Source organism: Echeneis naucrates, chromosome 21, assembly GCF_900963305.1.
Source record: "Echeneis naucrates chromosome 21, fEcheNa1.1, whole genome shotgun sequence".
Lineage (NCBI taxonomy): Eukaryota > Metazoa > Chordata > Actinopteri > Carangiformes > Echeneidae > Echeneis > Echeneis naucrates.
In genome coordinates, this window is record NC_042531.1 from 9,076,304 (window position 1) to 9,101,032 (window position 24,729).

Sequence of the window (24,729 nt, forward strand, 5' to 3'; positions counted from 1 at the left end):
CGGTCCTCTGCGTGACGCTTAAGACAGACATGTTGAAAAGACCGCAGTATAGCTAATGAATAAAAAGTAAAATGAGTTGTTAGATAGCAGACAAGTAGGGCTAAACTAATGATAACATTCATTCATCTTCAACCCCTTATCTGTTTCCGGGTCGCGAGGGGTGTTGGAGCTGATCCCAGCTCACATTGGGCGAGGGGGCGGGGCCACCCAGGACAGGTCACCAGTTCTTCACAGGGCCAACACAGAGAGACAGGCAGAGACGAACAACCACTCACACTCAGACCTACAGACAACTTAGAGTCACCCGTTAACCCAAACATGATGTTTTTGAACAGTGGGAGGAAACCCACACAGGCACAGGGAGAATACGCAACCCGGGAACTGAACCCAGGACCTTCTTGTTGCGGGGCAACAGCACTAACCATTATTCCACTAATGATAATTTGACAAATACATTTGCAAAAGTTTGGCATTTATGATTGATGAATGATTTGAAACAGCTCAATTTTTATACCTACTGCTCATTAATTTCTGCAAATCATCTCATGAGTTAAGGGACCAAAATTTGAGAACTACTACTGAAGGCTCTGACGCAAATGCTGGTTTCAGATCTGCTCTCTCATTTTTCGTCCTAATGAGCAATTTAACTACAGACAAACTTTGTGATACATCTTAGTTTTAAATATGTGACTGCCAATCTTTTAATTGAACTCGTTCATTATTTTAGCTATATGAGGCATTAAGTGCTTCAAGAAATCAATTCAGACATGATGCTGTTAGAGCCACACTATAAAGCCACTGAGTTCAGAGAGCAGGTTTTCATCATTTGCACCTGTCTGTGAAGTTTCATCACAGAGCCGAGAATGTGGGATGTCAGAGTCTTCCAGCTGAAGTGCACACTAACACTCCCTTGGGTTGATGGAAACCAGACCGAACGCTCTGACTGGGGGCGTGAATGGAAAGAGGCATACTTTTCGATTAAAATCCAGTCGCTTATGACATATGATCCTCACAGTTGGTCATCACTCAGTAGTCCTTGTCGTGATTATTGGCAAGTGTTTTGTGTCGAGTCTGTAAATTAAAGTCTTATATGACATGCCTGCCACGTAACAGGACACTCTTTAAAAAAAAAAGGAAAAAAAAAAGTGAAACAGAGGCCAGTGAAAAAGTAGATGTGATCATTTCAGCCCATACCCCCCCCCCCCCCCCACCACCCTAGAGACCATGAATCAACCAGTCATGGCTCTGGCTCTGTGTTTTCCTCTGAATAAGTAACTCAGGTCCAACCAAATCCACCAATAAGGCACCAGCTGTACAGCCAGCATGTTGATCTCCTGGCCAGAGTGTGACATAAAGCATAGTTGCCCAATAAATAACTCCAGAGGGACATTTGCGGACCCCCTGAGTAATCCTCAGGGAAAACACCCCCTCCCACACACTGCCTTTGAACTTCTTGGCTTGAAATTCCCCACATGAGTGTAACATGGAGCTCTGACTGCTGGCTCCAAGTCTCTGGGGCTGCAACAGTGGCTCCTCTGTGTGCAAGAGCACACAGGGGCCCCTCAATGCGGTCCAACATGGCACAGCTGGAACCCTTTAGTGACAGCTGAATGGCCAGAGGCCGGGGCCGATAAAGCCAGCTGTCTACCTGAAGGGAGCTCCAAAATAAAAAAAAAAAAAAAAAAATGAAGAAGGGCCCAATATCCTCAGGGTTCTTCAACACAGATTCTGATACCTGGGTGTGGCTGGCATTGCACGAATCAATATAATTCCCTGCCGTATTACTGGCAGCGTGACATGTGTTCATTAAATAGAAAGAAGAGTGACAACCAACAGGGTGCATGCATGTTGTAACTGGAGCTGAGCTGCCATTTAAAAGCCTCTGGGGAAAAAAAAGAGAAAGCCTGAATGGTGACAGAGAAAATAGTGCAGCAAATGGTGAAATCCAGCCCTGACTGAGGTGTTTGCCTCTGTGTAGACTCACCTAACAAGATCTGGAGGTGTGTGTGTGTGTGTGTGTGTGTGTTCACACCACTAATGTAATGTAGGTTAATAGAGCAGGTTGCTGTAATCTAAAAGGACGTGATGAAGCCAGCAGCACAGTGGATGGGACCTAAATGCACGGCTCAGATTCACCTGGAAACTAAATGGCACACATATACAGGAGAAACCAAAGAAAAAAGCTCGACTTTCTGACGACATTTGATCCATTTCAACGTGTCACTGTGCAGTGAAACAGGAGGAACTGCAGCGTCTCCACATCCACACAGCTGAAGCTGATCTGACGGTGGAGGGCAGAAATGACCCCAACCGGCTGCTAAGCAAACTCACTCACACTTTATTTCCCCACCTCGAAATCCGCAGGATCACAAAACAACACGGCAAAGATACTCCCAGGACTTAACCCTAATCTCCTCAAACAAGTTGACCCCCCCCCCCCTTCCCTTAAAGAGGACGGATCTTACCTCCTTCCCTCGAAATGCAGGCTTTCTCCTCACGTACGTATCCTGCGTCCCAGCTGAAGGTTCAGATCTCACATCCACGTCCGGCAGCAAAAGAATAAATAAATAAATGTAAAAAAAAAAAAGGATCCCGGAGGAGCTTTCAGATACTGCTGGGACCGGAGGGGAGGCTTCCTGCGGTCGCCATGGCGGACTGCAGAGCGATCGTGCCGGCGGAGAGGACGGGATTAGACTGAAGAGAGCGGCGGATCCGCTCCCGGTGCCTTCAGTCAGACAATGAAGGAGGCGCAGCACCTCCACCTCCTCGGCGGCCCCGGGGCCCCGGCGGAGGGACAGCACCATCTAGTGCCCCTGAACAGAGCCTTCATTCCAGGCACCAACAGGGCTGTGGAAAGAGGCTCTCAAATTCCATATCAGGATGAGAAATAAAATAAGGAGCAAAGATAAAAAAATGCTGTCTAATATCAAAGTAAATCAAGTAATATCAAAAATATCAAGTAATATCAAAGTAAAAGCTCGTACTTGATTTAAATATATTTCCCCAAAATGTGGCCAGAATTGTTAAGTATGCTTTAGGATGTCTGTTATAATTTGAATAAGCTTTCATTGTTCTGTATTTATAGGAGATGAAGTGGCACTGGTCTGAGGAGGTAAGCAGTAAGGGTCAGCCATGCAATGTGTCTACTGCTGCCAGGTCTTCTTTGTTTCCCTGAGGAACCTTTTAAAACGCTTTTTTCAAGCTCCCAATTCTCCTTTGAATTAATGAAACACACTGCACGCTTTTGTTAAGAGTAGAGATAGTGATTAAATATGACGCAGGACTGACAGGCAGCACTAATGCACAAAGACGCACAAACACCTGGAATAAGTTCTGCTTTATTAAGACCTGACTCCCCCCTCGATAACACGCACGGAGTCCAAAATACTGCCACAAAAACACTCCACAATAAGTTCAAGCTGCTCACTTGTCACCAGGCGAAGGAAGCCTGTGACATTAAATTGGCATCATCATACAGAGTGTGCTGCCCAAAGAAGATACACTTTAGCACAATGTCCACAGAGAGAACGTATTTCATTTCTGTAACGGCCTACAAGAGATCTGTGATGCTAAATCACTTGTGGATTGTTCCACATCTGAATAATATATCAGGAAATCCGATGACACGTCTTGGACCAACATCCCAAAAATGGATAAATCTAAGAGCAGGGGAAACTTTGGACTGGCTCAAAGTTTTTAGGAACAGTCCGTTTTCCTATTGTCTGCTTTTCCATCTCTTTGTAATTATTTTAGATGTCTTTGTGTGTCTCTTTGCAGTCTCATGCACTTGTGTAATTGTTTCATCTCTTTGGGATATATATACGGGATCTGGCCCAGAGGTCCTGGGCTGTACTGAGCAGGTGAGCTCAAAATCTATCCATAAATGAAAAAGCCAGCAACTGTACTGCACTATCTCTTGTAGGGAGGACGCCAAAAGACTCACATCAGATATTGGGGGAAGCTGTGCCAGGCCTGGCCACCCCTCCCGGCTCCAATCCTGGATTAGTCAATCAAGGTGTGAAAAGTCTTTTGTCTGAATTATGTAATGAAAAAGATAAGGAGTCTGTATCTCCCCATGGCTAAGTGTTGATGGCTTTGTCCTCCCTGATACTCCTCTCCTGTTACATGGATGGTGGCCTGGGGCTTTGGCTGAGACGGGTGCCTCCGCATCACATCGCCCACTCCTCCATGTATGTAGCTGCATGCAGGGACAGGGATAAAAGACAAGCAGAGCACTCAGAAGCTGAAATGTTTTTTTTTTTGTTGTTTTTTTTTTTTTTTTTGTCTTGTCCCTATTTCATGTCTGCTTCTCGCCCACCTTCTCGCTGGCAGGAAGAGAAGTCTCCTACGCGTTATGTGGTGGGGGACTGGAGATGTAGAAATCACACTCAGTGTCTTGGCAGCATCTGAGGCCCTCTGGAGGCACTGACTTGGAACTGAGGTAAAGATGAACATTTCAGCGAGAGCATGAAAACAAATGAGAGCTAAAGAGAGAAGAGGGAAACGGGCAAGAGACAATGCTGTTTTGGATTAGTTATGTAAGCAATCAGGACCTTGTGCCATGTTCTTACTGATCTCCTACCCAGTTATGTAATAGAAAATTAAATCAAGAGTCGGCTTCGCACTGAACACCACATGGTGAAGAACCACTTAACAAAATCTTTTCTTGAAAGACTTTTATTCCACTTGAGGCATCCTCCTTGAATTGCGTGCGGTGCGGCCGTCACTATGCAGGTTTGTCTAAAATGTGTCCCTGCGTGGTTGCAAAGAGAGGAAGGTGATTGGCATTGAAGGGAGAGGGAGTACGAAAGCAGACATACAGGACAGCCACACAGTACCTGGGTACACTACAAGCCAACGGCAGCCACAATTATGATGCAAGGACGTCAGCCACATCCAGACACGTCCAGAAAATAACGGTACTGAGCACAAAGAAACTTTAACCACAGGTTAGAAAAGCTCGGCCTGAATGACAGCACAAGCAATCACAGCAGCACAATCAGCCTTGAAGCACTGGATCAAGCACCCTGAGGTGCAGGCTGTGCAAGTATGCCTCTCAGACAGTCAAGTAGGCAGTACCAAGGTGTAAGATGCAAAAACTGAGAGCACACACTGAAAGGTATAACCAAGTGGCTGGTAGAGCAGATGGCTCAGGAGTCGCGATTGGACGACGCGCCAATGGTGTCTGCATGCACCAACAGAGCTAGAACCCTGCAAGACACTGAGGACAGGAGCGATATCTGACAATATACGTGACAATCCCAGATGACAGCAGCATGAGAAGCCCCTGAGGCTGCAGGGACAGCTGGAACAGGTGTGCCAGGTGAAGGCCAAAGGTATACATTACCTGCATAAAATCATTCAGTGGACTGACACCGAAAACACATTTCCAGAAAATATCTGTCCCTGAGGGTGCATGCCTGAAGAGGGGTTGGGAGACAGAAATAAGATTCAGTTGCTATTTTAATCTTGGAAGCAGCAGCAGCAGCAGCAGCAGCAGCTGTATCTCCTGCCCTGTCAACATTTCCCACTAACTTTGAATACCAGGTCATTAGAGGGACTTATACATTCCTCCACCCCCTGCTGCTCCAGTTAGTCTGGAGTGGGTCGGGACTGCACACCTACACATAAACTCAGACATCACACCCGCAGCTGAGCGTGTAGAGCATTAGCTACAGTCTAATTGCTGGTAGTTTGGCTCACTTAAAATGACGGTGTCTGCTCTGTTTGAACTCTATTTGCAAATTCCCCAGTTATGTTTCATTATAATAGCTGCATTGACAAAGATGGGCACGAAACTGCGTCTGTGTGTTTGTGTGCATGATCGAGAGAGACAGCCAATATGTAATTAAGTACCAGTTTTATTGATATGTATCTACAGCAGGAATCTGGTGAGGTGAGCAACATTTGTGTTCAGTTTTATCTCGATGTAATCAAAATCCCTGATTAGCCTTTAATGTGCTTTGATCAAAGAGTGCAATCTGCACATACATTTCCAACAAGGGAATTTTTCCTGGGACGTGAATGGCAGAATTTCTAAACCTTAAATGAGGCCAAACACTTTCCAAATCACAGCACAATATTAAATTCGGCACAGTTATTATTCTTTTCTAATCTGTCTGATGGATCTTAAACTGGAATCTTTAAATGCAAGCACTGATGTGATTATTTCAATTCACCATTTTTGCCGACTGGTGGAAATGTAATGCCTGTCCCGAGACATTTTCCATCTTAGTGTCTCTCCAGAGCTTGTAAGGTGAACTGAGGCTATGTGCTTTGAAATGTGCAAGTTAGAGAGGTGAGCGGATGTTAAAGCGGATTGAGCAGGAGGAGAGAATCTGTTTTGTAATAAAAGACTCTCTGAGACTGGAGAATCACCCCCCCCCCCCTTTAGACGTCAGCATTGAAGAGCTCCTGCCAGGCTCCTCCTCCACAAAAGAAGGAAAGCAGCAGGGGGGAGCCTCATCACCTGTTCTATTAAAAAAAAAAAAAAAAAAAAGACAAAAAATAGAGAACAAGCGAGAGAAACTGCTCTTCTCACTGCCACAGGAGGCAGGATCACAATAATTTCTATTACTTCTATTTCTGTTTGAGTTGGATAGAAATCATTTCCCAAAGGGAAACTCACGGAGGAAACTCTGTCCCTGACTCTGATCACACGCCCATTAAAAGATTTTGTCAGATGCATATTTGGTTGTGTTTACGAAATACCACTTTATCTTTCCTCTTGTTGTATTTTTAGCTCTGTGAGATGAAAACTGTCATCAGTCGAGCCATACTGCTCTCCGTTTACGTTAACTTGCAAAAGCCTTGTCAGCCTGGCAGTATTTTGTCTGTTCCGTACGCAGGAATACACAAAATCCTTCGGCTTTTCTATAAATCCAACTAATTAGAAATTCAATTTATAACTTCAGATGACAACATCAAACAGACAGATGGTATAGCTTTGGGCTCTGGTGTCTGTGAGAACAATTTCACCACAATTGTCAAGTGCAACAAAACAGAAATATCCATCAGAGACACTTCACATGAAACTGTGAGTTAGTTCCTGTCAGCAACTCTCCCTCCCTCGAGGATTGCTTGTAAAACATGTTTTTCTGTTTCACTCTAATCGAGTGGGGAAACAATAAAGTAGAGACTTGTGATGCAATTTTAACAAGAGAATAGTTTCACCCCTAAAAAAAAAAAAAAAAAGATTCACAAAATTTCACAAAAATGATGACTGATGAATACACAACGCCCATGAGTTTGGCTGAATTGGATGATTAGACTGAATTAGTTTGTATGGAGTTTTACTTTATGATCAGAGCTGAAATGTTAATTTAGCAGCTAAACTGTTAACAACATATTCAGTCTGAAGCGAATGCTACCCGGTTAATTTAGAAAATAAAATCAAAGTCATGACACCCATGATATTAACCGCTAGTTTGAGTCTGTCTTGTTTGTTCCACTTTCACCCTCCTTCACCTCAACATTGTGGTCAATTTTAGATAAATGAAACGTCAGAGGGGGGTTAAAGGTGTTGACTGATAATAGCTCGTTGGTGACTTACAGTTAAAGAACAGCACTAGCGAAAATTGTCTCTCACCAAGTTCAGCCACGAGCACGTCCTCTACTCCTCCAAACTCCGGAGAAAGCTGTGAAAGCAGACGCATTAGAGGAGAGTGATCCCTCAGACATGATGCATGAAAACATTTGCTCTAAATAGACCATTCTCTTTTATACATGTCACCCTATTGATTTCCGCATTTTCTTTGCATAGGTACAAAGACCTTATTCTACACATTTCAACCCCCACCTGGCCCACACTGAGACTTTAATGCTCCACTGATCAATGAGTGGATTAAAGCAAATTAAAGACTCCTTTGTGTGGTCTGTGCAGTGGAATCTCCTTCATCCTCAACATTGTTAGTCTGGCAAGGCATTCCTCTACGCCTCAGGACATCAGCCTCATGAACTTGTGTCTCCTGGGGTAAAAGAGCGCGGGGGCAGATGTGGCCTTTTTGTTTTGATTGCTCCTGGATGCCCCAGGGTCTGTACTGCAGTGTGAAAGCAGCGAGGGTGTGGTGGTGTGTGGTGGCGGTGGCGTGACTCATGCAGCTCCCTCCTTTTCATCCTGACATTTGACATACTGATGTAGAGGCTCTCAGCTGGAACAAACATGGCGTGCTGTGTCACAGCTGCAACGTCTGTGCCCCTGAGCTCGCGGCTGGCAGAGCTGAGAACAGTTAAGAGTGAGTCAGCACTTGTTTAATTCATACACCTACACTGTGGAGCTCTGGGGGTTGTTTTGGGCCTGATTTTATTTTTATTTTCCAGTCTGCTCCCAGCTGAGAATTCAACATCTCACGATGCTGCCTAGCATTCCTTGAAAGTCGATCTTGCTTCAATCCTGCCAGGACTTGAGGGAAAAATTGGAGCTGCAGAGCACGAAGGCATTTTAAAAACACCGGTCGAAGAGATAAAGCTGCACAACTATCAGGCTTACTCCTGAGAAGCAGCCAGTAATCCATTCTCATTAAAGCCCTTCCTCTGGATGAGCAGAATATTGTGCCACATTTACTACAAACACAAATGAAGCAGCTGAAGACCAAGTGAAGCCAGAGGGATTCTGGTTCCTAATGAACCCCACAGAGACCTCGCACCATCAGGTCCTTCAGACGTCTACCCGGCCTCATCAGGGCAGATAAAGTACCTCACTAAGCAATTCAGACCACACAGACCTACTCTGTCCTGACGCGCTTACATCAGGTGGCTGAAATTTAATGTCGACAAGAGTCTCAGAGAAGACGTCGGCACACTCTCCGGCTCTTATTAATTGGTGTTTCATCTAAAATTAGTCAGGGGGGCAAAACAAGGAGCAAAAGAACTAAAAACATTAAGGAGTTTCTCTCTTACTCCGATACTATTTTCCCATTGAAGTTAACATGAGCGATTAACTTAAAAACCATGTTTCATGTTATTAATACACTTGATTTTACTATTACGTCTTGTTTTCCCTCAAGTATTTTATTTAATGTCACTCTTGACAGCAATTTATTTCCATAAACTGTGTCATCACATATTCAGTTAAATGGTCAGAAGCTGATATAATAAAAATATAGATTTAAAATATATATATAGTCTAACTAAAAGCCTGGATGTCTTTGGAAGTGAACAAAGGAATTGACATTCAGAAATTGGAACTTTCCTTTTCCTTACAGGTTATAAATAAATAAAATAGTATGGCATCAGAGAGATACACTGAGATCCTGCAGGGGCCTAGCAGAAAAAAAAAAAAAAAAAAAAAACATGTAAATTTGGGTGTCATCTGCATAGTAGTGATATGAGGGTAACTGGATCTAAGGAGGTGGTGTATACAGCATCTTTACTAGCAGTGTTTTCTGTTAACTATGCAGTTCCAGAATTTCATCTTTGGCAATGAGAAAAAAAAAACTTTTCCACAAAAATCAGTGAAGTGAAACCTCGACTGTATCTGCACTTTGTGTGTTTAGAGAAAAGGAACAAGTGGCAATACTTGACTTTTTGTCCCACTGTTTAGCGTTGACAAGTGATAAGTGGAAACAATAGCTGTTTATACACCAGCTGCCTCACTGTTATACTGATAAAATAAAATACATGCTTACAGGAACAAGTTGTCATCAGCCATTTATCAAATGTTATATATGAGTAAATTCTAAATAGGACCACATAAAACTCTAGTGTAAGAGAATGCAGTGTCTTCGCTCTTCAATAGAAACGATTAATGTTTTTAGTCTTTAAGTCATGTTGAAGTCCCCCCCCCCCCCGCCACTTCAAACTGAAGCTGACCTTTATTTTCTCAGCAGTGTCTTTCTTAAAAAAAAAGAGAGAGAGGAAAAGAAAAGAGGCCATATTCTCAGCTAAATTTTTTGCTTCTACTGTATTTGACTGCAAAATTTAAGACGACCTTTTAACAGAGACAAAACAACTGCTTTTTCCTTGACCTCTCCCATGAGTCTCAGCCAAAATGGTACATTAAAAGCCTCACAGGATCTGTAGCCAAATGCTTAAGAAAACAGCATGGTCTATCTTTAGCACAGTCATTTGACGGGAGCGTTCCCTGTTGCATGAGAAGCCTGGAAATACAAACATCCAAATAAATAGTGGATTACAATGCAACACCAAGGTGCGTTTCACAATCATAGGAAAAAGACATGAAGGTCAGTTGGAATCAATTTAAGATCCAGCCTTTATGACCTCAGACTGAAAATCAGGATAAGCCAATCAAGTTACTTCTTATTATTGGAGGGAAAAGACAAGACTGGTGCCTGGATGGAGCTGCCTGAGTCTCTGACAGTTTTATTTCAACTAGCACCATCAAAATCTACCTACATTGACAAGTGTTCAGACAATGCCATTGCATGAGAACTTACAGTATAAGCAGCTGCAGCGAGGGCCACTGACACCCATATACTTTGGCTGAGTCCAGCTGGGATTATACATGTGCAGCAGTGACTATGTTTGGACATTTCACTTGAGCCTTGACATTCCTGCAAGCCACCAAAAGATTGGATGTTAGGGAAGAAGACAGGGCTGCCCGGGTCTCCCAAAGTTCAACAAGAAGCTCTTCTCAGTTATCTTCAGCATCAGAGTCCCAGTAAGCAGCATGACGGCTCATCACGCCAGGGACAGTGGTGTGGTGGCTACCAGAAAAAGTTACCAGCCCTCTCTTTGGCTTCAGCTGTGAGAACATGGGCACTGTGGACGAAGAAACATCCTCGTGTTCCAGCCTGTCCAAACGGCAAGCTGGATGTTTAGTTACGGAAAGGGAACTGTGCTCAGTGGTTAATAAATTCAAGGGGGAGTTTGATTAAAATTCACAAGTTGCCTCAGTGTCAAACTGCCAAAACAATAGAAGCTGCAGTTAAGTTTTTTTTTTTTCTCCTCCCCCCACAGTTGAGCACTGAACAGGAACATGGGACAGCAGGTTCTGGGTGAAAAGGACACGTTGTTCTACTAAGTGGCATAAATGGCCTGATAAATAGACTAAATGTAGCTTGTGTCACCTCATATATTCGAAATATTCTCAGAAGCAAGTTTCTTTCTGTACTAATATAATCTCATCATGAACAGCAACTGCTAATAGCCGATGTGGTTCACCTTAAATGGCAGAAATTTACCAGAATGTAGATGAAAGCAAGATACACAATCAGGCAACAGCATCTAACAAACAATTTTAAAAAGAGTGGGGTCTGTATTGTCAGACATTTAAATAAAACCTCTGCTTTATAGAGATGAGTTAAGTCTCTTGTTTATTTTTCTATTATATAGAGTAGAAATAAGCACAGAAGAAAAGAAGCGACTTGAGCATGGCACTGCATTCACTTTCATTTCACTCAAGCTTGGCAGCCTCGGTTGAGTGTTGAACGCACTTTTATTGTCTAGGTGTCAAATGTAACAGTGTCACCACTCAGAGAGGGAATAAAGAGTAAATGGTCACATAAAAAAATATAAAATCAACAATGAAAATGGTTACACGGGGAAAGTCTTGATTCCCGTGGCAACATTGATGTACAGTTGAGACAATGTCCAGATCCAGAAGTGTATGTGTTTGGTTTGCACATTTCCACAGCCTATATTAATCTCAAACAAAAAGAGTCCTTTTTTTGTTTACTAGCCATGCATACAGTTGACAATTCCACGTGTTGAGTCAGTGTCTTCATAGGAGCTGGCACTTTCAATACAAAATATTTACACTACCAATTATTATTCTTATAATCGTCGCCTTTGTTCTTACTGTTTGTTACTATGGATTTGAATACTCTGAGCACATAAAGAGTGGGATCAGGATGTTGGAAATCTTGAGCCTCCGATTTGATATTGATACCAGGAGAAAATAAGAAGAGGGAGGGGAAAAAAAAAAAGAAAAAAAAAAAAAAAAGCAAAGTACGACAAATGTTGGCATCTCCACTTTAAATTGCACCAGTCCTAAACAGAGTTTAGAGAAATCGCCTGTCGAGATATTCAAACACTGACAAGATGAACTGTGTGTCCCATCTGGATGAAGCAGTTAGTTATACTTCTACTCAGCAATCTGCTGTCAGTCTTCCCCGAGAGGAAAACAAAACACACGGCATGTGGCTCTGCTAAGTTTACTATTATATCTCAGAGTGAGAGAATAGGAAAGAGATGACTGCACAAGATGTTTCACGAAAAGACACTGACTTATCCACCATTCTCTCTCCATTCCACCGGCTGAAACGAAAAGTGTATATTTTGTATATAAGAAAATGGAGGTGTTTTCAGGTCACCTCTTTGGTTCAGCCCTGTGATGAGTAGAAAAACCTCCCACCAGCCACCGACAACACCAACAAAGTTGGGGAAATAAATTGTACATACTGTAAATCAAATGCTCCTTAAAGGTGGAAATCCCAGAAATGTCTTATTGGGTTAGTGCACAGTAGCTACTAGCCACCAGTCACAGTAACAACCCTAACTAACAAACAAACAAAATATATATATATATTGGTGTGAAACAGCCAAAACCAGGAGAAAACTTTTCGCACTCATTATTATCAGATTGTTTAACAACCGAAAGAGTAGTGATCCCGATGTGTGATTCTCTGCTGATGAAAGGGTGAAGGCGAACGAACAAAGGAGAGAGGAACATAAGGCGAGGACACGCTCCTTTTTGTCATTCGTCAATTTCTCTTGCAGCAAATTCCTGGCATTGAAAATGTACTCATTACTCGCTTGCCATTATTAATGATCATATCTTTGCAGATCTTATGCTCCATAGAGTTAACATCCATTGCGTTCAACCATGAGTTTTATCTTCTGTTTAATTGGCATGTGCATGTTTGTGTTTCTGTCCGAGTGTATATCTCTGCTGCAAGTCGTACGTAGGCTTTTTTTTTTTTTATTATTATTATTTTTTTTTTATTTTGTCTGGCCTGTTCCTGGACGCCCCTGGGGCTATTGTATATTGCAAGAAGAGCAGCAGGGGTCATCCTTGTCTGGCTGGGCGGCGTAGTCCATCTGCCGAACGATCTCTGCAAACAGTTCGTCTACCATGGTTTTGCTCTTGGCCGACGTCTCCATGAACGGGCAGCCCCACTCCTCCGCCAGGGCCTGGCCTTCGCTGGACGACACCTCCCGTTCACTCTCCAGGTCCACCTTGTTCCCCACCAGGATCACAGGAACCTTCTCGTACCTGAAGGGCACACACACACACACACACACACGCATTTTCCCCAACTTAGTTTAACAAGCAATTACCCTTCAGAAGTTCGTAATAACACATGCTTTATGCTTCAGTGGGTTTTACTTGCAGTTTTCACATAATGCTATTATTTAATCCTCCATTATCCCCAAATTTTCTCTTTGTGTGGCACACCACTAAAATATGACCCTCTAAAACAGTCAGTCTGTCTTTCAATGGCAACAATGGACATATAGCTGCAATTATAACTGTCTTGAACTGTCTCTTCCTGTTCATAGGAACCAGGCAGCATTAGGCTAAAGGCCAGAAGGCCATTCACACTCAGGATCAAAGTGATAAAGATGGAATTGATATTATCATTAAGTACCCATATGCAGACACACACGCAAAGAACTTGGTATTTTTGGATAGTGAACATGGTGTTAAAAACTAATGAGATAAAACATGATTGCAAGAGTGTTCTAAAAATCCTAAATGTATTTTAAAGCTAACAATAGACCAAAATTATATAGAATATCAAGGATGTACAACATTCGTACATCCAACAACATCATTCCTAACGTCATGATTGGAAGGCAACAAATAAACGTGGTAGTTATATTTTCTCATTGTAATTTGTGTTTTCAGAGAGTTCATGTCAGTTTGCAAACCACAGAGAGGGAAAAAAAAAAAAAAAAAAAAAAAAAATCAATCTTTTTATTTTTCTTTTTGTTTAATTCCATTTGTCTAATTCTCAGTCCTGCATTGCATCCAGTTGCGATAATTTGCAGTTGTGCCATTGAAGGACAAGGCAGATACACAAACTCAGTCATGGCCAAGCAAGGTAATGTTGTTAACACTGCACATTTAATTGCAAATAAAATCAAATTCCCCTCCTCCTGTTATTTGCACCTTTTTCTCCTCAGTCTCTTTTACTTTCAGAGGCAATGTACTCTGGATACCATTTGCTTTCTAACCAACAACTGTCTCGCCATTACTTCTTTTAACCTTCAATTTCACTGTCTGGGCTGCTCTCCTCTGTAGCGATTGCTTTGTTTACTGTTAATAACTTTTACTTTCTTTTTTTTTTTCTGCCCGAAGCAATGTTTTTGAATCCTTGATTTTTATAACAATTTAATTAAAAGAACTTTGTTTGCTCAATCACTGGCAAAGTTGGAGGTACTATAAAAAAAAAAAGTGTTTTTGAATAGTTCATATTAAGATATCTTCCTGGATTTTTTAGAAATCACCCGCGAGGTAAAGTGTTTTCAAAAGTCTCAGCTGGATTCAAAATGGGGGCCTGATATGTGGGTGGATGGCTAATCGGAAACTAAATGGCGTGTGTGTGTGTGTGTGTGTTTTTTTGTTTTTTTTTTTAGAAATGGTGCACTTTGATGTCGGCCTATATGTGGTCTTTGATTATGGGAAGAAACTTCTCACATCAAGAGACAGCACATCACAGGAGCACCTTCTTGCTGTGAGCCGCTAAATGCTGAAACCCCCTGATGCCCTCCATACCTTGTGCATTTAGTCTAAATCCTGACCTTGTGGAGAACAGGAAATGAGTCGTATAGCTCTGACCCCCTAGGATAGGAAGCGCTCATAATCTTTTGAGCTCTGAACTCACTGCCATGCAGCTGGGGCTAAACATATTGCCGTGGAACTGGACTACTTTGTGGGCAGCCAAAGACGGTCAGTTGAACTAAATAGGCTGCTGTGCTATAATTATTTAGAGGAAGGAGCTGTGACGCAGTTTCACCAACATAATCACTGCATCGGTGTTTGATATCGGAAAAACATGGTGGGCCGCTTCGCCTGTTTGTACACATCAGAGATAACAAAGATCAAAATCGTGCGAATCATGCCGATCGTGCGTGTTCACATCCTTTGCTAAGCAGCAGGTTCTTTCTTTCATCGTTTGCTGCGCGGCGCTATTGAAGGGGGGGCTTTCCATCTGTTGGACACAATGTTTGAACTGAGTTTAAATGTCTCTCGGACACGGAGCGACATCTGACCAGTCGTGCACCGACATCATTAGGGTTTTCAAAAGCTGTCTTTGCCCTCTGAAATATACAAGCTCTTAAATTATGTATAGGGGGGGGGGGGGGGGGGGGGAGGGAGAAACATCCCCATCCTTGATTGCCATGGTAACAGGTACACAAGGTTATGACTAATGCTGAGGGGATAGGACTGCAGAAGCAGCGAGCTTGATACTCCACGTTGGGCAGCGTGAGCATCCATCAGAGGATAGAGGCTGCAGGTTTCAGCGATAAATGAGCTTATACCTGCCGAGAATAAGGAGCCAACTTGGATCCAGTCATGAATATATTATTCAGGGCAAACTTTAATCTCAATCCTGTCCCGTACCGAGGATCGGCTCGCCTGAGAGGAACTACCAGGATTTAACACATGATCTCAGACAACGGTTGGTGCGTTTCTCTTCGGGCTCAGAGGCAGCCTGAATGAGGAACTACAGCCCACAGCTGACAGATCTCATTCACTGCATTCCTGGTTGTCTATAAAAACAGCTGTGGTTTTCCTGACAACTATTTTGGACCACTTCTACTCAGCGGCAGGCAGTTCTTGCCTGGAACCTTGAATTCATTTTCCACCTTTACTGAAAAGCCCAAAGCACAGATGTGAGTGAGCAGATTGAAAGGTACACACTTGACTTTTACAGCTGCATCCGAGGAGAAGCCACGGGGGGCTCAGCGTTTAGTTGGTTTAGTTGGGGTAAATGGAACCATTTAAGTGTCTCCTTCTCTGCCTCGGGTTGTAGTTTTAACTTAAATCTCCCACTTTAAATCTCTCCACATGGCTGGTGGCCACGTAACTATCTTACATATTATCTACCGACACATGCCATTTCATCACAGCTCTCACTTTACTGCCCCAATGTTCCTAAAAGTTCAACATGGTTGGTGTCTGAGCTCTGTGTGTGGGTGAAAGGCTGTAAAGACTTAAAATTAAACTACCACCAGGAGCATAAATAATATGAATTGCTTCCATTGTATTTTACACTGTTCAACTGTTTGGCCTGCACAATGGCAGTATAAAGCAATGTCTTATTTTTGTATAGACCATCAGTTCAAAAACAGAGATGGGAATAACTACTAACGGTGTCACTGCATCAACTGCACGATAAGTGAGGATGACTGGCTGAGGTGGAGTAAAATTTCATGGCAAGTCAATCAGAGGCACGCACACACACATATGCACACAAAACACAAACATATTTAATTTGAGAGATAAAACAATTCGTGATTGTGAAGCTGGAAGCCAAAAAATTTGGGATCTTTTTTTTTTCCTGATTAATTTATTGCTGACAGTTTTTGAGTAGTCATCTTATTCATTAATTGCTTTATACAACAGTGATTCATTATGATGTCCTGTTTTAAGGTGTTACAGAGAATATTTAAATGGATACAGATTTTAAATCTACTGGTGAGTTGTTTAGCAGTTGGGCTATCCTCACACATCAAACCTCAGTAATCAAATACAACAAACTAACTGTAATTACCACAGAACTCGCACACAGGATAAACAATTCAACTGAAGCGAATCCAAGAGTCACGTCAAACATCCAAGTACGAGGCTTTTATTAATCCATAGTGCAGGATTTGGATCGGTCTGCTGTATGGAAGTTAAACAGCTCATTTAGGCCTCATCATAACAGCAGCACAGCACAAAGACATCTGGTACCAAACAAGAGGCTCTATATTTAGCCATAATAACAGAGGGGAAAACCGGCAGTCCCGTGAGGTGTGAGATGGTGGATGCCACGGATAGTGAGGCTCCGAGGGCCTCAGCACAAAGGATCCAAAAGTGGCCGGTGTAAGGAAGCATGGCTTGTCCGTGATGCCAAACACATACAGGGATACTTATAAAAAAAAGAGACGAGCCTCACAATGCTAATAAGTAACTGAGTCTTGTTATGTTTGCTCTGTGACACAATCAACACAAACAACATGTCATGCTTTAGCCTTGAGTTTTGGAGCCTGACAGCAGCCGCACTCCGACTCCACACACCCATGTGAGCTCGCCCAGACACAGCTTATCTATAATGCATGATGCATCAGCTCATCCCAGCCTTGCTGACGGACGGTGGGACTTGGCGGCCAAAGACTCTCTGGATTTGATTCTAGTCAACACTGTCAGGACGAGGGAGGAAAACTGTGTTTCTGTGTGCTGGGCCTCCTTTTGTGGAGCGCCCTCAGTTTAGATGACGGAGAAAATTCGGCTGAGTCGGAGTAGCAATAAGCTCTGGTCTTTTGACACAAATTCACAACAAAGAAGGACTCAACCAGGAATTGGAGTTTTGTAAACACGCCACTGCCATCACATGCTATCTGAACTGAAATGCATGAGGTGAAAAGGTGAGACGTCTCTTATGGATTGTGTGAAGGTTATGAAAACTAATTCATTACCTCCTGTTACCTTGAAAATCTGATCTTATTCACAGATGGCAGAGACAGTGGCCAAGAAATGTCAAAATGGAAAAGATGCACGAGTCCTGAGCTTGACACACTCCACAGTCATCCTTGGAATCTGATGTATTACAGCAATAATAAGGGCAGACTATGAGCTCCCCGGTGGTAATTGTGGCGTCTGAAACAAATTCCTCCTGTTACTGTAAAAAGCACAAGGCTGGGAAACTGAAATTCAAAGTGCCACTAAATCAAAAAATGTATGCAAATTGTCTTTCCGTTTAAAAGCGGTAATCAAGGAGAGGAATAAGCTTTGAATGGCTCAGACTCATTCGTTTGAGTTTTATAGCAAAAGGGACACGTTCTACTTCGTTGTCTTGGTTCAGCATATACACTTATAGCTAATGATAGGTAGTTTTTCCTCTATCAACATGTTGGAGACACTGCTCCATGGTGACATGAATGCATCACACTGCTTCTGCAGATTTATCAGCCACAGATTTATGCTGTCAATCTCCGCATTTAACCACATCGCAAATATGCTCTACCAAAAAAAGATCAGATCGAGGAGTTCACTGCGGTGAACTGGACTGCCGACAAAGTTTGAAAGTATTGGGTTTTTTTTTTTTTTTATTGTTAATTTAAAGGAGAATCTATGTTCTAACAGACAGCACAAAACAAAACAAAATAAAGCCCCCCGCGCCAAAAGAGCTGGAGTTTGCCTTTTTGTTTTTTTGCCAACTTCATTTCACACTTTAACAGACTCAAGCAGTTTTAGAATTAAGTGTGGCAAATGCACGAATAAGCAGGTGTACAGGTGTTCCTGATAAGGTGCTGGGTGTGCTCGATTAGGCTTCAACAAACAGAAGAGTTTATTAGCTGCCTATTTTAACTCTTCAGACAATTTTATGAAAAAAAAAAACAACAACCCCAAAACAATACACTTACTGTATGGTGTGGTAATTACAAACGATGCAATAAACCCCTCAGGTTTTTAAACAGCTTGTAGCCCTGCTGTGTTGTTTCTTTTTCTCCCTCATCATTATACGTGGAGGGAGCTTAAAAAATCCATTTCAGTTTATAGCAGGGTTTCTAAAATAATTTGACATTTTGTCGCTAACTAACAAGCGGTATTTGACACCATCGTCATCTCAGCAGCTTTGTGGTGCCACACAGAACCAGACTTTATCAGACACATGAGCTCCGATAACGTGATGTGACCAGTGACGTGTAGTTATCCTTTTCCTTCATATATGGAATCACAGACTAGAACATTTTAGGTTGAAGGCATAGTTGAGCACTGGGAAATATGCTTAGCTTGTTCCAGCTGTTTTCTGCTATTTCCAGCTCAGCTCAGTGTCTCGTGACTGAGGAGTAATATTTAACTTTGCGGTATCAATCCTCTCATCCAAAGTGTTGCGAAAAAAAAAGAAAAAAGAAAAAAAAAAGATGACGCTTGATGAGCTCCTGATAGCAGATTTAATTTGTCGTGTCGTCATTTTTGCCAACTCAATTTGTAGGCTTAGCATGATAACATTTGCAAATTAGCTCTAAACACAAAAAAAAAAAAAAAAAAACACATGTGAGGCTGATGGAAACTATTTGGTGTATTTAGTCATACGCCAAATAATTTGACAAATTTTCCTGGCAATGGCACATCAGGGACCACATTTAAAATTTCCTCAAAATTTATAGATTTGTTGTTGAGACATTTCACTGAAAATCAAAAATGTGAACTTCATGGTTGATAGTTCGGGGTAACTCTTGGGGTGGTAGTCCGTTGGATGTGTCACCTGGGTGCTGAGTCTCAATCTAATAGTTCAAGCTATACAATAGCTATTAAGATATTCCAGCGGGGATGGACCGGGTGATGAATTGGCCGATCAACTGGCTGGCACTGCCAACCCTAGAGCATTGAGTGACCTGCTTTATTCGAGTATATTTACATAACTTGCTCTCAGTATTTATATCATTGTACCTGGCATTTCCTTTAGCTATCCTCATCATTTAAAATGAGCAACTCCCAAAAACAGAGCACAAAAAAATAACTGGTTAATTTAAACAGCTTTTAGAGCGGTCTGGGAGGGGCTATATTGTGGTGCAGCACTCCACAAAGCCTTGAACACATTATTTATGGAGTCAAGTACCCCATTAAGTAACCGAGGCTGAACTTTAGTGTGGCTCTTTAGCCCAGTTTTCACAATAGCCACAGATTTGGGTTAAAGAGGATCTGTCTGGGTGAACTGGGTGAACTGAAAACTGAACATCTTTATCCACTGAGCACATGAACGAGCCTGGAATGGTATCTCCACTGTTTGTTAGAAAATAATGTGTGAATTAGAGACATGTAGAGTAAAGACATGAACATCAGCAGCCCCACACCACAGCAAGAAGGCAGTCCTGAGTGTAAAGCTCTATTTAACCCGTTTCTTCTCCAACCTCTGCCCACAGTGCTTCTATTCAGTCACTAATTACAACAGATCCCTGGTGTACAGTTAACTGCAGCAAAGCTGAGGAGTGACGAGGTCGCCGGCAGACACAAGCAGGCCAGGGCGTCATCATGTGCGCCGGTGGCCTCTGTGCTAAAGCCTGTCTTTGCCACTAACAGCAGGCACTGATAGATGGTGACAGGGCTCAGAGTGAGCGAACGGTCAGGTCAGAGTCGCTGACTGCTGAGGCTTCACACAACAAAGCAGCTAACAAGCAGCTAACCAAAATCTCTTGGAACAGCTAAAGCTTGAGTCAAATAACATTTAGGAAGATTCCTGCCTTTTCCAAGGTTTATCGACTGAGATGTTCAGTGAGTTACTACATTTCCCACAATGCCTCCCATCAAGTCCTAGAGAACATGCCTGAACGTGTTTCTGTTGTGTGTTTCTAGAGAGATGGCGAGTGTCTGCCAGCTTCTTTCAGAAAGCAAAGAGGCCAGATTGTTACTCTTCACATTGAAAACACAACATCCTGATACTACATCGGGCTACAGAGAATACACAACAACTGTTACCTTTTCTATTTCTGGCATGGATTCTTTTGTCTTATAGCACAACTGGAAATGTTGTGAAAAATAGCAAACCTAGAAATTGAAAGCCTTGCTCTTTTTCAATGAGCCTCTGTGTTTGCCAGATAAACCCCTGAAGTAAACACAAAACAAAAGAAGGGGAGGCGATATTGAGATGAAAATGTGTGTATATGTGCATTTTAAACTTGGAAACCAAGACACAACATTTGTTGCCAGCGTTTAGTTATCACCTTCATTTGCTAGATTAATTCATTTGATGCCATCTATTTGTCGTAACAAAAGAAACCATGCCTGACTCTTGTGGTGAAGTGTTGTGCATAACTTTCCTGGGCCTTGTGTTGCCTTGTGTTGCCTTGCCTACACAGAACACTTACAGCCTCTCAGCAAACCAAAGCCATCTTAGATAAGCATGGTCAGATGCTTTTAATTGCAGAAAACTTGTTCCCGTGTTTGAAAAAGCTTTTAACAGCAGAATAAAGCCAGCCTTCCCCAGTTTCAGCATCAACTATCAATGAAATGTTTCATTTTGCAGGGCAAGTAGCAAATAAGGTCAACTATGTTGATGCGTAAGGGGAGATACTGAGGTATTTTGACCTTAAGACTACTCCTAAGTCTCTTCGGCTCTTCTTCGAAACTCATTACTGCATAAATGAACAAAAATAATCTGACTGACCAAAGAACGTGTGTACGCTCATTCAGAAACTTCAGCAAAAGGAGAACTGCATACAGAATGTGGGTCGCTGTTTTATAACTGAATTGAATACGATACATGTCCTGATGTGTTCACACAAACTCCACTCTTTCCAGTGGAGCCCACTTGACGGGGGTGGGTGTTAGACTCTGAAGGTAAGTGTTGTGTTCAAGAGGCATGTGAAGTGTGATACTTTCTGAAAACAAATTCTGCTGTGACATTAGAGAGCAACACCAGACCGTGTTAAGTGTGAAATAACAGAACAGCCTCTGCTGTGTGAGCACACGGACACATTTACATTCCCACAAACACACATCACCACATGGAACGAATGCAGACAGCACATACCTCTCCCTAGTCTCAGCTCGTATGTTGACCTCATTCTTTCATCCACAGATTTATAGGTTTGTAAGGAGGATGTTAAAAAAAACAAACAAAACATACAAAAAAAAAAAAAAAAAAAAAAAAATCAAGAATAAAGGCAAATTAATATCTTCATAGTGTTAAGGTTTTAGTTTTAGATGCTAAATTGTAACAGTAATGGGTGTTAATGTCACAATTAAAAGACAACACCAACACAAAGACACCTTCTCTTCCTTTTACTGGGTGCTGTATAAAGTAATAAGCTTTACTAGTAAATAGTGTGAGCTATAAGCTGATTTTAATGACACATGCTCTGTCTTTCCTGAGCCTATTGAACTGCCTGTATTGACTGGAACACATCCACTGACACCTGCCAGGACTGATGGAACCACAGGAACTGCGTTAACGAATCACCAATAATCGTCCAGCCGACAGCATCCACGGGACCCTCTATCTGGGATTTCAGAAAATCATGTGTCACCAGGTGAACATACAGTGTGGCGCGTCTGCACAGTACTAGCCTGGAGCTGAGAAACACCAATAACATGATGGCTCAGCCACACAGCCTCATCTAACCTCCATCAATCAGCAACTCACTCTGGTGACCTCACATCAGGATCGTTGGCGCTCAGACACGAAACCATCTTGCGCTTTCATTTGTGATGATCTTCCTAACGAGCTTGTGCGGTTTTCTAAATGAACTGCGGCCTCTCCCACACAAAAGCCGGGCTCCGGCCAGTTGAGCTTTTGCTCTGACCCCTACAGTATATCTGAGCTGTGCTTCCTTGAAGCTCTCTGCAGAGCCCCTCTGGCACTGAATCGTGGGTATCCCTGGCTGGCTGTTTCGCTCAGGTTGCAGCATCCAGCACACAGAAGACATTCAGAGCTGCAAAGCTGCAGCTTGGCAGATCACAGGGACCAACTAGCATGTTATGACTGGAGGACAGTCGTAACATGACAGTGGTTTTCTCCTCACACTGCTGGTGCTGGTAAGGACTGTCATTCCCAGGATGCAACTGTCTAGACTGAAACATTAAAGTCTGCAGAGATGAGGATACTCCAGGAGGAGCAAATGATTAGTTTTTAGAGATGCTGAGACTGCAGTGCAAGGACATTTGACTACAAACGAGCATTGTGGGGGAGACCTGGTACACCAGAATAGAATAGGTATGTGGTGTTGTTCTGTACTCTGCCCTGAAGATGCACAGTCCTCAGACCAGGCCTGCACCCATCCTTCACCTACAGAGCCCACTGGGCCACAACAATGTGTGTAAAGAATAAACTCCAGCATCCACACAACACACTGTGAATCTGGATATTATTGGGTTCCCCAAGCATCATTAACACCAACCTTTTCACTCTTATGATCTGATCCCTCATCGGCTTGATGTCCTGGAAGCTCTGCTGGTTGACAAGGCTGTAGACCAGAATGAATCCTTGGCCGTTTTTGATGTAAAGGTCCCGCATGGAGGCGAACTGCTCGGTGCCGGCGGTGTCAAGGATCTCCAGCACCGAGGGCGACGAGTCCACCTCGATCTCTTTGCGGTAAAAATCCTCTATGGTCGGGTCGTACTTCTCAATGAACGTCCCGGTGACAAACTGCACGGTGAGGGCGGATTTCCCGACCCCACCGCTGCCCAGGACCACCACTTTATACTCGCGCATCGTGGATTAAAATCAAGTCGCAAAGGTATCAATCTCCGCGCGTCATTGAACTGAACTGAGAATTACATTCACCATCCGTGTCCCATTTCCGACCGCTGCTTCAGCTACGGCAGAGCACAAAGACTCGGTGCCCCGACATGGATTTCATTGTGGAAACGTCCCCCCCGTGCAGGCCAGACACTGACGGCTAGACGAGCATCAGAGCACCGCGACTGTCCGAAGCGAGCACCGGGAGGAGGAGGGAAGGATCGGCCGCTGATGTGGACCGTGCGGGTTTTCATCTGCTTAGCTCAGCCCTGTGTGAGCATCAGGAAAAAGACACAAACAAACCAAAAATAAAAAAAGAACAACAAACTTGCTCCATCGAGGACGCTGGAAAAACGGCGAACAGCTTTTAGCCCCGAGAAATGAACTGCGGGGGTGAAAATGTTTCCAAGCGAGGATGCCGCCGCGGAAAAACTGCCCCGACCGAAGCTACCGGGACACTTGGCTGCGGAACTTGCGTCTCTTTGTTTCTGTTTCACCATCGCTGGCATGTCTCCGTCTCTCCCCCGCTCTCCGCTGCGAGCCCGGCCGCCATACTATCGGGTGGAGACCCACAGCTGCGGCGTAACGAGCCGGTCCCCGCTCGGCTCCCGTACTGATAGGGGGGCGGGGGCGGGGAGAGAAGGGAGGAAAAAAACAAAAAAACAAAAAAAACGAAAAGGCCCCGCCCCTTTGAGACGGACGTGCGGGCGGTCCAATGGCTGCCTCCCGCTGCCCTTAAACCTCACCTGAGCCTGAATGGGGGCCGGACGGAGGGAGCCAGTTAAAATCGGCCGCCACATTTCCGTTCATGTGTTAAAATCCTCATCACTCTGTTGCCCCAGTGACATCCAAGGGGAGCTCGACCAATCGCTGAGGCGACTGGAAGATGCGTATCCAGGGGGAGGATAATGCGCCGGATGCTGTTGCTATGGTAACGCTGCAGTTTGTTTTTTTTTTCTGTCTAAATGTGAAAATTTTGGTTTTAAAAAATGCTTTAGGTGTTTAATATGTAGAATATTTATTCTTTTTTTTTATATGACATCAGACAGTCGCTCGATTTGAAGTCTGAAGATTTATGTAGAATCAACATTTCCAGGCTAAAATCTGTAAAACCTAGAGACAACACAGTCAGATCCATCTCTCTTTCTCTTCAACAGATTTAGGAAAACTTGGAAATCTGTACTTTTCTGGTTCTGGGAATGACTGCTATTAAAATTATGCAAAATAAATTTCCAGTCCAAAATATGGCTCACAGATTGGCATTTATTTATTTATAATATTAGATTTCACACATTTTTAATATACAGCAACAAAACTATCCATATGAAAAGTTAAATTAAGCACAAATGAAATTATTTTAACAAATAAATTGAAA

The 24,729-nt window shown here is 43.0% G+C and overlaps 2 protein-coding genes across 4 annotated transcripts in view; both read right to left on the reverse strand.

The window, feature by feature from the left end:
* Positions 1-2,713, reverse strand: part of LOC115061659 (FERM, ARHGEF and pleckstrin domain-containing protein 1-like) — a 47,459-nt gene extending 44,746 nt beyond the window's left edge. Inside the window, exon 1 of the mRNA XM_029530097.1 lies at positions 2,466-2,713. The gene's annotated coding sequence lies outside the window, so the exon portion shown is untranslated. The remainder of the gene's footprint in view (positions 1-2,465) is intronic.
* Positions 2,714-12,851: 10,138 nt separating this feature from the next.
* Positions 12,852-23,948, reverse strand: rap2aa (RAP2A, member of RAS oncogene family a). Of its 3 annotated transcripts, none has more exons than XM_029492978.1 (3): positions 23,268-23,948; positions 23,014-23,141; positions 12,852-13,174 (listed from the first exon to the last, which is right to left on the reverse strand). In XM_029492978.1, exons 1-3 carry the CDS (start codon positions 23,325-23,327, stop codon positions 12,937-12,939), a joined length of 426 nt encoding a protein of 141 aa, XP_029348838.1. In that variant the 5' UTR covers positions 23,328-23,948; the 3' UTR covers positions 12,852-12,936. The 3 variants fall into 3 exon arrangements, with proteins under 3 accessions (XP_029348838.1, XP_029348837.1, XP_029348836.1); XM_029492977.1 differs by having other exon boundaries at positions 23,193-23,948; XM_029492976.1 differs by having other exon boundaries at positions 23,014-23,948.
* Between the last annotated feature and the right edge of the window lie 781 nt (positions 23,949-24,729).